This window comes from Strix aluco, chromosome Z (assembly GCF_031877795.1).
Source record: "Strix aluco isolate bStrAlu1 chromosome Z, bStrAlu1.hap1, whole genome shotgun sequence".
Lineage (NCBI taxonomy): Eukaryota > Metazoa > Chordata > Aves > Strigiformes > Strigidae > Strix > Strix aluco.
This window is the reverse complement of record NC_133971.1, coordinates 14899503-14916762: the sequence shown is the minus strand read 5'-3', so window position 1 is coordinate 14916762 and position 17260 is coordinate 14899503. Positions and strand designations below refer to the sequence as shown.

The window sequence follows — 17260 nt, the reverse complement described above, 5'->3', positions numbered from 1 at the left end:
TTTGACTTTTGAATGCGGTGTTCACAGAGCGCTGTTCAGTAGCCACTTCAGTACAGAATATAAAAGATGATAGAATGAATTAAGGTTTAGACTCTTATTGAAGGTAAACCTGAAGTTAATCCCTAACTGGTAGAAAAATTAGCAGAAATCAGAAACCTTTCACAACTGACAACTGAAAAGACACATCCCAAAATATTCATCTTTAATTGATGCACTGTTCATTCTTGTAGGGTTTTCTTTAAAGGAATTAACTTGGGAATGCCACTGATAGCATTAAACGATACTTATTTGCATTACATCTGGTTTAGCCCTTTATTTATTCGTATTTTACCTGAAAATGTATTTTCTTAGAGACCTTATAACAGCATTTCTGCATTATCAGTTCATTTTGTTCTCCTCTTTCCTGGATATATTGGCCAGGAAAAGGAATTCCCAGTCTGTAACAGAGAGATTAATTCACATGTTTTACTTTGTCCACATAGAAAAATGCAATTTCTGGACCATTGAGGCATATGGATTATGAACAAGACACTCCAAAAACTAACTATCCAGACGGGGATATACTTACTAAAATCTTTTATGCCAAGGTCAGGATTTCACAACATAACACACTAATGCAAAATCCAGTAGCACCTGAAAGATTAAGGTAGCTGCTGCTATCACCTGCACACACTTGAAAAAGATTTAAGAAAAAAATAAAGAGGAAAAGTACATTCTCCAGAGAACAGCAAGTGTATTTCAAAATAAAAAACTGTATTTTTGATTTCTTTTTGTTGGATATTTCTGTTAGGTTTTTGGTAGTTCTTTTTGCCTTTTTTTTTTTTTTTTTTTTTTTACAAGACTGTAGTTGCCATATAACAAGTTATACGAGTTATGACTGCTCTCCCCTCCAGTGCAAGTTCATGTTTTCAGGCTACAGTACTCAACACTGTTTTTTGACATACATATTCCCATAGTTTCAGCAAAGATAGATACAATGTGTAATACCTGCCTCTGGGAAAGTAATGTTTCAAACAGGCAAACTTATCTTAAAACAGAAGTGGAGAGGCTGCAGTAGGAATAGCCACCTAAGTATGAACTTCAGGTCACAACTTCTAAACACTCACCTACTGTACATAAACGTTAAAAATAGTCTTAGCAATAGGATTTTATTTATATGTGCACGTATGTCCACCTTATCCCATATTTATGTTTGGCAACTATTTGGGAATTCAAAGGTGCAGCCCTCAGTAATTATTTAAAAAAAAGAAATGAAGCATATCTACTCTATGAGAAAAGAAATTATCAAATATCAATTTCCAATTTTAAATTTAATTTCAATAAGAAAATATTAAAAATGTGCACATCTAAATTTTTCCATGTTCTGTATATACATATGTGTGTGTACGTATACATAGAAATACTCATGTACCACACATATTCACAAAATTTAAGTGGAAATATTTCTGTCCACTATTTTCCCACATGTAAATGACATAATATCTTTAAAAATGTCAATAATAATATCATTAAAAATAATATTACATTTATTCCATCATCAACTTTCTGTGTTTTTATTCTTTCTTCATCCTTATTATGTCCACTGAGCATTAACAGGCCAGATTCTCCTTGCACTTTCACACATGTTATGCCAACTGAATGTTGCTGACATCACATCAAGGACACATCTGGCTTACAGCAATTCAAGCGACAGGAGAATCAGGCCCAAACATCCCCAGGTAAATTAAAAATTAGTTGTATCTGCTCATCTGGACCTGATGAAGATATACACACCACCGTCTAAAATCCACCGAATGAAAAACATGTAGCTCACCACAAAGTTTTCAACCAGTAGCACACTGAACCAAGCTCCCCCCACCCCTTTAATAAATAAGTGAGAAAATACCTAAAAATATGGAGAAAACTTAAACATTGTGTACATTACATATTGTATAATACATGACGGTTTAGAATTTGACCTAAACCATTTTCCTGACTAGTCAGGGGAGACCTGATAAATCACTGGTAAATAAAAAAAACGGTATTTTAGAAATAAAGCATGTATTTCTAATATAAATGAGAACCTGTGTGTATTATATGGTCTATACACACAGTACACACATGAATACAAACTTATCCTTTCTAGTTTTGAATAGCAGTCTCTAAGTGTTGTGTTGTACAAATTTAATAAGCAGCTAGATTTCATGTTTAACATTCAAACTAATTTGGGGAGCAAACAAAGGTCCGTGCATCTTTCGACTCTGAAGTCTGACACTCATTCATACATTTTAAAAAAGCCCTCTTCAACATTACAAGCAATTTATGGCAAGAATGTACTTTGATGCAAGACACATGACACTTGGCTTACCTTTCAAAGAGGTTTTTTTTTTTTAAATAAATCTATTATATAAAGAAATGTGTGTTTGCCAAAAGTCTGTTAAAATTACATCAAAACAACTTTAAAACCTGCTCACTGAGGATAATTGAATTCAATTTCCTGTTTTTAAATGTTTAGTTAACAGTTCAGAATATTGCCTGGTGTAGTTTCAATAAAGATGTGATATGAAGACCCATAAAAGAGTAAACATGTCTCCATTTCAATTTGCTATGACAACAAAACTTCTAGAAACAGCTTTCTTGGCTGGACAAGTTCAGTGTACAAGTAATCCCTTGCAATAGCTCTATGCCCTTAATGCAATCTGTAATAAAACAGTGCTCCCCATAAGCCATTATTCAGAAAACCTGAAATTCATGTGACATTCTGAAAAAGTCTCCTGCAGAACAGGTTAACAGTTAATTGAACATACATATTCAATATATGTATCAAGGCCAGAAAACAAACGACTGGCTATTCCTTGTTATCTGTGCATTTCAAATTTTACATTTAAAATTCTCAGGGACTTGTTGCCTTTTTTTTTTTTTTCCCGGGGGACTCACCTTCCATCATTGGTTGGCTTCAAAATATAATTAAGTGGAAGATAGTATCTCACTGTAATTACATGGAATTCATATGAAAAAGTAAACCTTACATTGGACAATATTGTAGAACACCAGAGTAAGCTCCATAAAAGAAATACGGTATCTTCCAGTATATATATATATGTATATATATATATAAAAAAACCAAAAAACAACCAACCAACCAACCAAAAAACCCCAGAAGGAAGAATTTTATACAAGCAGTAATCATAACTTTGTTTCAATTAAAGATGCAACTCTCTCTCACTCCTGGCAAGAATAAATTGGTAATGGCACTGCTTCTCCACAGTGCAAAGTATCCTGAGAAATTATTAAGAACAACAAAACACAGGGCTGTCATCACTAACTTCTTGCACAAAACACAGCAATTAAATATCTTAAATAAATAAAACAGCAGATAACCTATACTGTGTCTATCACAAAAAGGGGATGTGACCTGGGACACTGCTAATTCTTCTGTCACTGATAATTAGAAAAGGATTGCATTCAATTACTGTTAATATCTTTCAAGTTATCTGTGGCCAATGTACAAGGAGGTAATTTGTAATTCAAGTTTTTTCGTTTGTTGTTTTTTTCTTCAACTAGCTACAAGCTGAGTTCTAAATTTTACATGGAAATACGACTCAAATTTAAAACAAGCCCTCTCAGAGGAGCGTTTTCTAATTTTGTGCAACTTTGATGCAGAGCCCAACACAGTCCTATGAAGAGAGACAGTGCATCTTTAAGCTGATTGGCACTGAAATCCCATTTTCTTTAGCTGCATTCTATTAGCTTGGCCAAGTTATCTCGTAACTCTGTTAGTTCAAATATTTTTCCATCAAGAATTTCTAAAAGTGTCTTCAAGTTATTGCGAAAAGCTTCTTGCTCATTCTGACTTTTCTCCAGACGTTGCTCTAGATCAGACAGCTGGCCTTCCAGGTCTTTGTTTCGAATTTCTACTTCCTTCAGAGAAAATACATAACATGTTAATGTGTTGTCTGCAAACAGAAAGCAGTCTAACCTTCTGCTGGTATTTGTGTGCTATTTTTGTCAACTCATTTTAAATACAATTTGTGACCCTTTACAGTTTCCACTAAGCCAAAGCCCAAACGCAAACTGTTATTATGATTGTGCATGTACTACCACTTCTGCCATTTTTTCAGTAATTCACCTGAAGGACAGAAACTTCTGGAGAGGGATAAAATCTAGTCAGTGAAAAACTGATGGGATATACTTGGGTCAGTAAGTTCTAGCATTCAGAAATGTGCCACCAACTGAAAACAGCTTCTCAAAGGTTTACTTGAACTTAAGTATTCCCTGATTTAGATAACATGAATTGCTCAAAGACATAATTCCCATTAAGTGGACTCATACAGAAACCCATCCAGAATACTGCTTTATGGATGGAGGAGTACTACCTTACTCCTGTCCCACATTATAGGTTTTTTCACCCTGAAAATTAAGACAGAAACATAAACTGGCAAGATTGATGTCAAGGTGACGTTGATGGTAACAAATTTAAACCAGCAAGTGCAAGCTGAATGCCTTGTCTTGCTACACAGCCCCAGATCACCCACCTGCAAGCCCCACAGTAGCGCAGCCATGCAAGTCACCAGCGCTGTATGGATGAGCCGCTGCCATCCAGCGGGTGGAAAGACGAAGCGACGGCATGTTACTCACAGCTAATGGGATCTGACCCTGAGCAAGCTCAGCTCTCGTTCACAAGGAAGAGAAGGCCCCTGGCGCCAGCCTGCTGGAACCCCTCACAGCTCTGGCTTGTGCCTGACAGGGGAGGGACGTCACAGCTGCTCGGCTTTGTGCAGACTGGGCACCCTCTCTTCTACCAAATTACTAATGCAGCAGTCACGTGGGTCTGGAATAGTATATTGTTATTTGTCCCATTCATTGCATGTCTCGTAAATTCATGATAAATTTCATAATTACAGTTATGAAAAACATTTTCTAAGGCAGCATAGGGACAGTGTATTTAGTACACCCTGTGCAGCTATTCTCTGGAAATGTGCATAGTGAATTTGTATTTACATACATTAACATTTTTTCAACACCACTTCCCTTTACAGGGGCTTTGTGTCACAAAGCTTCAATGGGCCTGCTCTGAGTTTTTTCAACAACTACTTTCACACTGCCATAAGGGAGGGAGATTTGGCAGCAGTCACTGCTCCCAGCAGGAGTGACTCCTCCTTCTGCCCTCCCACTCTCCCACTGTTTTTGTTATGATTCTTCTGTCTCTCTCAAAGCTAACAAATATATTCAAGTTTACATTGGAGAGATCTCAGCTAACCATAAGAAACAACCCGACCCATACAGAATATGTATTTGGGCAGTCAAGAGCAACAGGTATAAAACAGCAGGCTTGTGTCAAAGTCCACGGCCCAAGACACCCTTCTGCCCATGAAGGGTCTGACAGCAGCATCGATCAGTCGCTGCATCCCTGGCCAGAGGAGGGATGGGATGATGTGGCCAGTGCTCAGTTGCGGCTCCCAGCCTCTGCAGTGGGGAGAGCTCTGGGACCCCTGGCAGTGGTGCAGGTGGAGAAGGCAGGGCCTCAGGAACCTGACCTCCTTATACTTGTGGCTGGTTGGGCAGCCAAGGGTTATGTCCAAGCTGAACTGGAATACCTCCCTTACTTCTTGTTTGTAAATGGGCAAGTTAAAAAGTACAGAGTTTTGGAACTGGTCTTGAACAGCACAGCTGAGAACAGGAACTACCCCTTGCTGCCAGGACCAAGAGAAGAATTAGTTGAATCTGTTTAACACTGAACAATATAGTTGCCAAAGTACTAAAGGAAGCTAACTGAAATGAGTATTTGTAGAAACAATTAAAATACATACATGCTTATGTAGTGATTAGCTACCCCACCGCTGCTTTAAACAAACAAGCTAACTGATTATAACCCAGCCATACCCTCTGAAAAGCTCTCCTTCATTGAGCCTGTTCCTGCCCTCCAAAGTAAGTACTGACAAGTACAACCTGGTGTAGCGACTGCATGGGTTCAAGACCCTTTGAGGCCAAGTGACTGCAGTACAGGACGAAGAGGGAAATTCAAGGTACTCTCAGCTCTGCAGAAATGACACAGTCCTTTCTTCAGCTCATACAAAATCAACTGCTGTTTTTCCATGTTTGCTCATGTGTCCTGCTTCTCCTGTCACTGCTCCTCTTCTACTCACCAAATGTGTGTGCTCTAGGAAGTCTCCTTGCCACTGTTCTTACCCCAGAGATAATTAATTTCTGTAAGTAGGCAAGCCAGTGATGAAAGGGACCACTTTGGAATAAATCCATGGATACATATATGGTTTTACTTCATGATATCTGATCTTAAAGAGCATCCTATTGGCCTGTATCTAGCACTGAAGATCATCTTTCAGGCCCTCCTCAGATGCTCTTAAACTGAGAAATTGTTCCACTGTGAGCTGTTAGGGTGGAAGCACCCAGGTAAAACCAACAGCTTTATGTTAGATGTAGGAGCTTCCATCCATATACAGGAAAAGGCTAACTCTCTCTCTTGCTAGTCCTTGCCCTGTATCTCTTCAAATCAGAAGAGCTCCCTTCTTTTGTTTAAACTTCCAGCTTGCATATTTTATTTACATTCCATTCTTGACACATATTTCCTAGTCCATATACATTCAGCCTCCCAAACATTTCCTCGGATACACTTCCTCCCATACTTCCTCCTGTTTTATTTCCCCTGACTTACGCTTAACATATTTAATGACATATGGGAAGTAGAACTAACTGAAACATGCCAGGAGCTCTTCCTTTTAATTTTTGGAAAATGCTTCTTCCAAAATTTAACATTTGATCATTACACATATTTACCCTAGATTAGTATTAATGATTTTTGCAATAATATTGCATTACATGTTCATGTCCAGCTCATATGCAGTTTTCTATTACAAATTAGTTTACCTCAAACCTGTTGCTTCTTGACTGGAAGAAGTGGTATCCATGAAATGTAATATAATCCCCTAGTTGTGTCATTTCACTGTATTTGCAGTTTATCTCATCTTACAATAAACTGACTCTTCTGATACATTCAGGTCTTTTGCAAGATGTATTTTACACTGTTTTTTTCAAGCTCTTCTCACAGTGGACACAATTATTTCTCATACATTGTTTTATTTTAGAAAATAAATAATTATTAACAAGTTATGTTTGATGTTTGCACTGTAATAATCTTTTGTGGAATACAGTGCAAGGATCCAAATAAAATATTCGAACCATACACAACAGCTAAATTTAGGAATCGGTCATAGTAATAAAGATATCCTGACTTATTCTGAGAGTCACACTGATCATGACTCATTGATAGGTCTTCTCTACATTGCTAATGAAATTATTAAGTATCAAGGGCCCCCATACTTACCCTTCGCAGTGATAACATATTACTCTTCACTGGAATTTGCCAGTGATGGATTTCTAACTCATTCCCTGATATAAATGGGTCAGAAACGCAATACACCTTGAAATAGTAATATCTTTGTATACCATTTTTCATACAGGCTATATTCCAAAATATTTTAGAGTTACATAATCCATTTGCAAGCACAAGAGGGCAAAAACAAAGCAGACAAAAGAGTGAGACGAACAGATATGGACCCTGGAGACAATCACCCTGAAAACAGACGGTGAGTCAACTAAGTGAACAGATGTGAGATGGTTAGTCTGGAGCGACAGAAGAAAACACCATTTCACTGACGTCACAGACGTAGGGTGAAGTGGCTCAGAGAAGGCCAGTATAATCAAAGCAGCATGATTATAGCACAGCAAAGACTCAAGGTCTTCTAGATGGGCTGCATCAAGTCAGTAATAACCTTTAAGCTTAAGAAAGGCAACTTTTAACTCAGATCCTAAATAAGCTTTAAATTTACTTGAATAGAACCATATAGAAGTATTTTAAGAAACTGGTCGCCTACAATGTGACGTATGGACATACATACGCAATATATCCATTTGGTTACTAAAGATATAAATATACCGAAAGGAAGCTACTGACTTTATAAGGTCAAATTTTAATAAAAATGTAGCATTTTCTAATCTTTCCTCTCTTACCAGTCTCTCAGAATTCTGCTTGCTAAGGATAGCTAATTCCTGGCTCACTATTACTTTTCATATGATCTTACACTGAAATTATCACATATGCTACTGCTAAAAGAATTTTCAACTTTCATTATAATATCTCTTTTAAGTCTCTCAGGTAAGTGCCTTTTCAGCTGAAAACTTCAATTTTTACCCTAAAGCCAGTAACAATTTTTGGAATAGTGGAACAGGCAAGCTCAGGTGTATTCAAGACAATATTTAAAGATTGTTTGAAGTAATAACATACTTTTTCTAAATAATTTGACTTAAGAATGGGGAAAAATGAACAAACTCATTTTGTTCTTATGTGATTTATTCTGTAGGTAAAAATGAGATTCAAGGAAGTTCCAATTCATGTAATGCATTTCAAAGAATACCTGCTTAACGATTTTTAAGCTGTGGCTAGTCTGATGGGGCTTACTTTCAGCGTGATTTAGGTTGAGCCACACACAGAACAGCAAGAGGGTCACCTTCCAGCACTTCAGATTTGGAGCCATTTAATGCCTGAGTTTCCAGTCCTATCAAAACCCTGAAGTCTGAATTCAGAGTTTAACCCACCTAAGCTTTGGGTCAGCCTCATTCTAAAGGCAGGTTTCACAAGGGAACGTGCGTACACGCTGGCTGGTCAGCCCAGCGAATGACAGGCAGGAGCTCAGATGTAGCAAGGGAGGGTATATACTGAGGGCATACTGATTCCAGTAGGCTGAGGTATCTGGCTTTACACACAGTAAAGACACAACCCAGATAAAACAATAAAAACACAGTGATTATAAATAATTCCAAGAAAATATCAAAGTGTGTTTTTAAAGTCTGTACTACACAAGAATGCTTTAACCCTTACTTTCTCAGGGCGTGTTTAAAAGCTGAATACAAACTCATCCGAGCCTGATGATACACAGTCTGACAGTTTCAGTGGCACACAAGACCTACGGGAAGACACTGCAGTGAAAATGAGACCTGAACTGCCTAGATATGTATTGATGAAGGACATCTGCTAACTTGAGAGTACTCTACGGACTTGTAAATGAAATTTGGTCTGTTCCCTTGGGTAAAAGTAGGAACGTACAGTAGGTGGAAATTTTGATACAAATTCCTAAGGATCATCCCAACCCACCACTCTGCAATGAGTCTAAACATATTTATCTGGGACCTTCAGTGAATACAGCACAAGTTGCTCATGTGAACTGCTCACTTGATGATCATTTTTCCCTTCTCTCTAAATTAAGATGATGCACTATAGCTCACCTGTAACTTCTGGGTCAGAGAATCCCTCTGTGCCTGGAGCTCTCTGGCATTGTTGATTTCTTGTTTCAATCCTTCTATTTCCTAAGGGAGAAGAAACAACCTTGCTAGCAACATGTTACCTGGCTTGGCCTCAGTGCAGGTAAACTGGCTACCGCTTCTTCTCCTGACCAAGCCATTGCAATGATATCTGAACTGGCAGTTGGCTACTGTCCATAACAACACACAAAGTTTAAGCCCTGCTCTCAATACCCCTGAATCACAGTCCCAGAACAGCAATTCCACTGTGAATAAACAACAATACAGATAAGCATTTTCTTTTACAAAAGTGCAAGTTTTCCTCTCCACACAAAAGATCTGAAATAATTTTTTCCTGGAAGATTAAGGGTCCTTGTAATTAGAGAAACAATTATATACTTTAAATTCTATTTGAATCTATCCTGCATTTTTTCAAGAGAAAAATCCAATTTTCATCTCTGATCTTCTTATGTCACTAGCAGAAGGGCTAAGCATCAAAAAATTGCCTGCTTTGACCATTGACTTCTGTAAAAAGAGCATCTAAAAGAAACTGTATCTTTAATTTAGCAAGAAGAAATTAGCAAGTATTAGTATAAAAATAACAAATATAGATAAAATAATGAACGGAAGAGAAACCTTTTCTTAGTTTACTTTCAGGAGACAAGAATAGAAACAGTTAATAAAACTAAAAGCTATCAAACTTAAAACTATTAAGTACAGTTTCCCCAGAAGGGCATATTCACCTCCCAGAACTCCTTTCGGAAAGATCTCTGTGCAGTCAACAGCTTGGCATAATTCAAAAGTGAACAGGCACCAAAATGGGAACCATTATCAACCTGAGACTAATCTCATAAGTTATGAGGGAGTTTGGAAAAGGCATTGTTCCATTTCGGGAGGACCACTCTTAACCACTGTGCCTCTCCTTCACCATCCTTGGAAACACTGAACAACTGCCCCACTGGAGGGAAGACCCTGTAAGACACATTCTGCATCTCCACACACACACACACACACACACACACCCCCAGTGCCCACTGCTTCTGTCATGGAGGACTCAAGGGATCTGATCTTACACAGGGCAAATAATCCTTCATAGGTGGCTCCTTCCACCCTCCTTTTTCCCATCCATAAAGGGTCAGTTCTCGATCATTCTGTTGCACAAATCTGCTCTCCTCTAGGACCTGTGCCAGTGGAGGTGTTACTCCAATTCCTTTTCTTTTCTTGCTGTTGGTCCAGCCCAAGGCAGATGGCACAATAAACACCATCAAGTTTCAGGCCAGGGGCTTGGCCTACATTTAAGGAAAGGGCTGATCTTCAGGATCATAAAAGTCAGCTATATTAACATAGCCTGAAAAGCAGATTGGTCTGGAAAAGGCATTGATCTATTACTTGTTCCAAACCCTACTCTTCAGAAAAATGAAAGTATGCTTACAACAGCTTCCCTTCTTAGTGAATTTGGACTGCATCAGTGTGGTGACTGCTCTGTGGAAACCACTTATGACTGACTTTTGCAAACAGAGATGCTTAGTAAAACCAAACAGGAAAACATGATACTTTTCTGTTGTTGTTCAGATATCCAGCTCTATGCTTGACTGATGTAACTATATACACAGAAAAATATTAATCATTTCAAAGAAGCTGAAAAAAATTTTACTTTGTAACATCTATAGGAAATAATACAGCATTTATCAGCCATCACAAGCTTAATATTGAAAGCTTTTAGAAATTACATAACAGAAAAGCCAAGAATAAATGTTAGCAAATACCTCTTCTTTTTTCTTCAGCGTAGACTCTAACTCTTGTATTGTCTGGTTTAACTCTGTTTTATGTGTGTGGACTGCATTGGCTTGACTGCTCACACACTCTAGCTCAGTCACCTGTTGAATTAAGTAGAAGCAACACATAGAGAATTAATTTCAACAAATTCAAGGAGTTACTACTTCTTTGCATCAATAGCTGCATTTGAAATATAGCCTTAGTTCTGGGTGACTTATGTTGATTAAATTTGTGAAGGTATTCTTACGATATTAGCATAAAATTCCTTAACAAATTCTTTAGCATAAAATGGTTGCTATTACCTCTTCGAAACAATAAGTTTAATATGTTGCAGGCTGAAAAGAACATTAATTAAAACTTATACTTACTAATTATTGAAAATTTTATGAAAGAAGCTGAATTAACATTTCAGAAACAGTAACGGCTAGACGATTAAACACAGACTAACTAACCTCTCCGACACTTTTTAATGTTGCACCATCTTGATCAACTAAGCCACTTCCTAGCAAGCCAATTAACATTTCACAGCCTCAATTTCTGACTCGGCATCAACAGTGTAATAGCAGACACTCAGCCACCAATGTACAGCTGCCAACTTCTTACTTCCTCCAGTTTCAGATCTCATCTCTCAGTCACAAAGCCAACAGCTAATAGCACAATTTGGATTTGCAAAGTTCCTCTTTATTAGCAGACAGCAAACACTGTCCATCTGCCCTTGGATAAGTTAAGATACCTGGCAGTGGTATGCCCTTTTTATTTTATTTTTTAATTCAAGAGATGTTAATATCCTGCCATTCACAGATAAACAGTTGCCAAAAAATAGCTTCTGCACCAAAGAAATAAAACCAGCAGCTAGAGTCTATGCAGAAAGTCTTTGTTCATGTCCCTCTCAAATGATAGATCAAAATATTAGAGAACTCTCACACTGTATGTCTGCGTGGATGTGTGCACTAAAACCTTTTTGGTTAATAACAAACTGTTAAAATATTAAAAAAACTAATTAAAGCCTAATAACTCTTTTTTTTTTCCAGACGATATGAGTCTGTCAATCTTAGTATACAGTCTACAACAGAGCTGCACCATCTATTTACAGTAACTAACAAATCTGGCCCAAAAACTCCTTTGAACAAAGTGCTATGCAATTCTGCAACAAAAACCATTAGGCCTTCATTTAACTTTTCTGGAGAAGTAGCCCCTTAGACAGAGGGCAGGCATTCTCCAGGACAAATTTATTTCTTAGATAAAAGAACATCTTGAGGAATCAAGGTTGGTGCCCTCCAACACTAACATAGTCTAGCTAGTGAAGGCACTGTGATGCCAGTAATTTCAGACTCTGAACTATCTGTAGGCTCAAAAGTTAGATTACTAAGTGCAGAGAGAAGTCAAAGGAAAGCCAAGATGAAATACAGGAAAATTAAAACAAAATCCCTGTCAACTTCTCCTTTATGAGTCACAGGGCATGAACTTCCCCTCTGTAACAGCCATGACGAGCCCAGCTTCTTTTGCTGGAAAACTGTGATTAATTTTTGCACATCAGGTTTATAAATGGAGAGAGCTGAGATTACAGCAAATTCTTGGGAGGGGTAGAGGAATGAGGGATGAGGATATAGCTTGGTAACACAACATCCCCCACCCCACTGCAAAGAACTATCTTATTTGCTGGAATTGTCCCCAAAGAAGTATCAGTGCTCATGGCAAAAAGTAATAGCAGTTTGCTCAGTTTTATATGCCACTGAGCATTACAACTGAAGTCTTAGATAATTTTTTTAAATTGCTTCAATTACACAAAAATATATCTATTTAGATTCCTTGGGACTGCTACCAATTGTGACTGTTACAGTATTCAACACTACAATTACACAAACACACAGAATTAGAACAGACCAACAGGGATAAATCTATGTCTACACAGTGTCTGAACTAACATCTAGATGCAGCAATAATCAGAGAGGCACGGAGTAATTTGGGCTGGAAGAAGACGCTGGTGGTCATCTGGTCAAGGCCTCCTGCTCAAAATAGGGACAATTTTGATGTCACATTTGGTTGGTCAGGGTCTTGCCCTTCACTATCTAGCAGAGCTGCCACAGTTTTACGCAGGTTCCTGTATTTCTGACATTGCGGGTTTATGAAGAGCTCTAGCTCATTCCTAAGTTTTGCTGGAACTGCCAAACTCACTCATCTCGCCCACCTTCACCCCTTCTGATGTTTAACTACTTAACCACTTCCAAGCTCTTCTGCTGAACTGAGTCTTGAAGTGGAGGTGGAAGCCTCTGTGAACCCAGGGCTAGGGTTGTTAGGGGAGCCCCTGGCCAGGCCCTCTCCCACCTGTTGTGAAAGACTGGAACATTGTATGGTAACCTCCAAGAAGGTCAGTCTCTCTTTTAAAGCTGTCGCACTCAGCAATACCCACTGTCTCTTACCAAGCACTAGCACAGTGAATACTCATTTACATGAAGTGTAAGAGACTCAACAGGAGAGACTGAAGAAAACACAGTCCCCAAATCACCTCTGTTCTAGCACCTAGTGACTTGGAAGCAAGTGTGCAGAGGTATCTCATCCTGTGACTAAGGAAGCGCTGGGATCCCCACTGTTCCCCACATGGTTTCCTCTGGGGTGGTACACACAGAGAGGATGCACGTGTTGGTGCAAGCTTGGAATCCAGCGAGGCTGGTGGATTGAACTGTGGTGGATGAAATATTACTATTCTTGGCTGCGTTTATTGTCGCTGGCAGTAAACACCTTCCATGAAGTCCTGTCAGCTGCATGGCTCACATAAATGCTCCCAAGTATGCTCTGGTTCATACTAACTCAAGACACCTATTGAAATTGCTTAAGCAAACACAGGTAATTTTGCTTGAGCAGAGCAGGGAGTGCTCTCACAAACCTTCCTGCCAACAGAGGCAACTGCTGTCAAAAAGGCAATTAATTACGAACATTAAAAGGGCTCTGATGTCTTACTCTGGTCCAGCTTTTCTCTGGGCAAATGTCCATCTCTTACTGCTTATGCAAAAAAATAATGCATTTTTCAACTCTTTAGTTTATTGTTTGTTGAAAAATTGGTAAGCTGGAAAAAAAGAACAAATTCAATTTAAAAAATGGGGTTACTTTAATCGCAGTCTTATTTATATGCCCATTCCTGTAGAGATCTGAAAAGATGTCAAATAACTTTATATCTTCTTGAATGTATCTATAAAAAAGAAAATCATATTGTGACCCTTTCGAAAAAATCTGTAGAGTAAGATGGGCTGGAAAATGATGCAATATGAAGAATATGCAATTGAAAACAGAAGTAACGAAAGATAAAGCTCTAGGCAAAAATGTGGATAGCATTTACTTGCTCTATTTTCTTGTTTCAAATTGGATTTATTTTTCTCATGACCAGTGGTCCAAAAATTATTAAAAATAACTGTTTACGCATTATGCACAGAAGGAAAAGGAAAATAAAATGCTTTAGTCTGACCCTCCCATGTGCTATTTTCAGAGATATCTCCTCATTCATTGTTTCATGTTTAAGAGCAAGGCTTAATCAATCATTCAAGTCTTTGCACAGCAACACTGAACAATGTACCTGTGATTAAGCCTTGTTTCCAGTACAGAATTCAGACTGAAAAACAGTCTTTGAAAAATAATTGATTAAACAAGGTTCTTCTATAGCGCTATTGTAAGACTGCACTGACTTGCATACATGAAAAAAGCCAATACTGCATTTTCATATTTGAGACTAAAAAAGAAAAAAAGTACTGTTCTTAGCCTCTGCTTCTTTATTTTGCACTTATCATCCAAGTAAGGACTGCACGTAGGGAAAAAAAAATTCTGACAGGGCTTTTTAGTGACCATTTAATGAGCTAACTCCTTTAGTAAATGGCTGGCACTACACTTAACTGCATACTTCAGTGAAAAATACATCAGCTGAAATGAGACAGCAAGGCAACTTGTTCTGGCAGAGCCTAGACCTTCTCAGCAGAGGCCATTCTAGAGTTTTCTGGAAATTTTAATCTAGGATCAACAGCCTATAAATAGCGGAAGATGCCAGGCAGAAGTACTCATTGCAGCAGACTGCTAGCACACACTGGGCTGCTGGGAAGACTGGAGGAGTGAGGCTTTGGGCCACATAACACAAGTAACAGCCTTGATGTGAGCTTAAGACAGTGACTACCCAAAGGTTCAGAAGACTGAAGAAGCTCTCAACCAAACCAAACCAAACCAAACCAAACCAAACCAAACCAAACCAAACCAAACCACAAAGAAACCAAGAGAGGAGACTGCATCAAATCCCAACACAGACAACTACTTCACAAGTAAAGACTTCAGTTAGACAGGGGTGAAGAAGTGGGAATGACAAAAGTATTTCGAGTGCTCATCTTCCCCAAGCAATTACTGACTGAATGAATCTGCGCTAAGTTTGCTGCAGGTTGATTCATTTTTCCAAACCACTTTCCTGAGATAAATTTGTACACTTCTAATCCCAAACAACAATAGTTTTTATTCAGCATCTTAAATTCAGTACCAACAGATCACGAAATTCCTTCTACACTTCATACAGAAATTAATTCAAGTGCTACGGAAGTGCAAAGAAGGACATATTAGAATCATAGGTTTAGGTTGGAAAAGACCTTTAAGATCAAGTCCAACCATTTACCCAGCACTGCCAAGTCCACCACTAAGCCATGTCCCCTAAGCACCACATCTACACTTCTTTAAAATACCTCCAGGCATGGTGACTCAACCACTTTCCTGAGCAGCCTGTTTCAATCCTTGATAACCCTTTTGGTGAAAATATTTCTCCTAATATCCAATCTAAACCTCCCCTGGTGCAACCTGAGGCTGTTTCCTCTTGTCCTATCATTTGCTGCTTGCGAGAAGAGACTAACACTGATCTCGCTACAACCTCCTTTCAGGTAGTTGTAGAGGGCGATGAGGTCTCCCCTCAGCCTCCTTTTCTCCAGACTAAACAACCCCAGTTCCCTCAGCTGCTCCTCATAAGACTTGTTCTCCAGACCCCCTCACCAGCTTCGTTGCTCCTCTTTGAACACACTCCAGTAGTACCTCAGTGTCTTTCTTATAGGGAGGGGCCAAAAACTGAACAGTGTTTGAGGTGCAGCCTCACCAGTGCTGAGTACAGGGGGACAATCACTTCCCTGTCCCTGCTGGCCACGCTATTTCTGATACAAGCCAAGATACCATTGGCCTTCTTGGCCACCTGGCCATATTCAGCTGGCTGTTGACTAACACCCCCAGGTCCTTTTCTGTTGGGCAGCCTTCCCCAGCCACTCTTCCCCAAGCCTGTAGCGTTGTGTGGGGTTGCAGGACCCGGCACTCCACCTTGTTGAACCTCACACAATTGGCCTCAGCCCACTGATCCAGCCTGTCCAGATCACTCTGTAGAGCTCTTCTACTCTCAAGCAGATCAACACTCCCACCCAACTTGGTGTCATCTGCAAACTTACTGAGGGTGCACTCGATCCCCTCCTCCAGGTCATTATTGAGATGTTAAACAGAATTAGCCCCAATACTGAGCTCTGGGGAACACCGCTTGTGACCGGCCACCAACTGGATTTAATTCCATTCACCACAACTCTTTGGGCCCAGCCACCCAGCCAGTTTTTTACCCATATTACCAACATATTTTCAGTGTAGCTGTAGCCTATTTTATATACCTGACACTATTAACTCATTGTTTCCTAAAGCTATTTTTATGTCTTCTATTTACTGTGGAATGCAACATCCAGGGTCTACTAGTCCAGGCTACAGTATAGAACAGGGGGAGTGCTCACATGTAAGACTGAATTTAGATATTAATTATGTATTCTTAGCTAGTTGAGTTATATTCCTAAATAGATCATAACTGTGACAACATTATTACATCAATAATTCAAGATGAGCCTCCTGCAAAGAAAAAAGAGCCCTTTGCTTTCCACAAGGAGAAGAGAAATGATGTTGCATGGCTCAGCAAAACTAGGAATAACTGCATGAACTTTCACATAATTTATGCAGAAGGTGCTTCTCAATTCTTCATGGTGGACAGTAAGATGCGAGACAGCATGCAACAAGCCAATCATAAAAATAATTCCAGTTAGCTTTCAAGAATAGAAAACTCCAGAAAGATTTTTGGTGCTAAGAAATGTGAAAATGCAGAAAACAAGGAAAATTGCTTTTCAAGGCTGCTGCTGAAAGAACAAAAAGCACACCA

At 38.9% G+C, this 17260-nt stretch overlaps 1 protein-coding gene across 1 annotated transcript in view; it reads right to left on the bottom strand.

The window, feature by feature from the left end:
- Positions 1-1294: 1294 nt before the first annotated feature.
- The window catches only part of HOMER1 (homer scaffold protein 1), a 95801-nt gene continuing 79835 nt past the window's right edge, over positions 1295-17260 (bottom strand). Inside the window, exons 7-9 of the mRNA XM_074813238.1 lie at positions 11061-11171; positions 9280-9360; positions 1295-3900 (exon numbers count right to left, since the gene is read on the bottom strand). Coding sequence (XP_074669339.1) covers positions 3712-3900; positions 9280-9360; positions 11061-11171 — 381 coding nt within the window. The 3' untranslated portion in view covers positions 1295-3711. The remainder of the gene's footprint in view (positions 3901-9279; positions 9361-11060; positions 11172-17260) is intronic.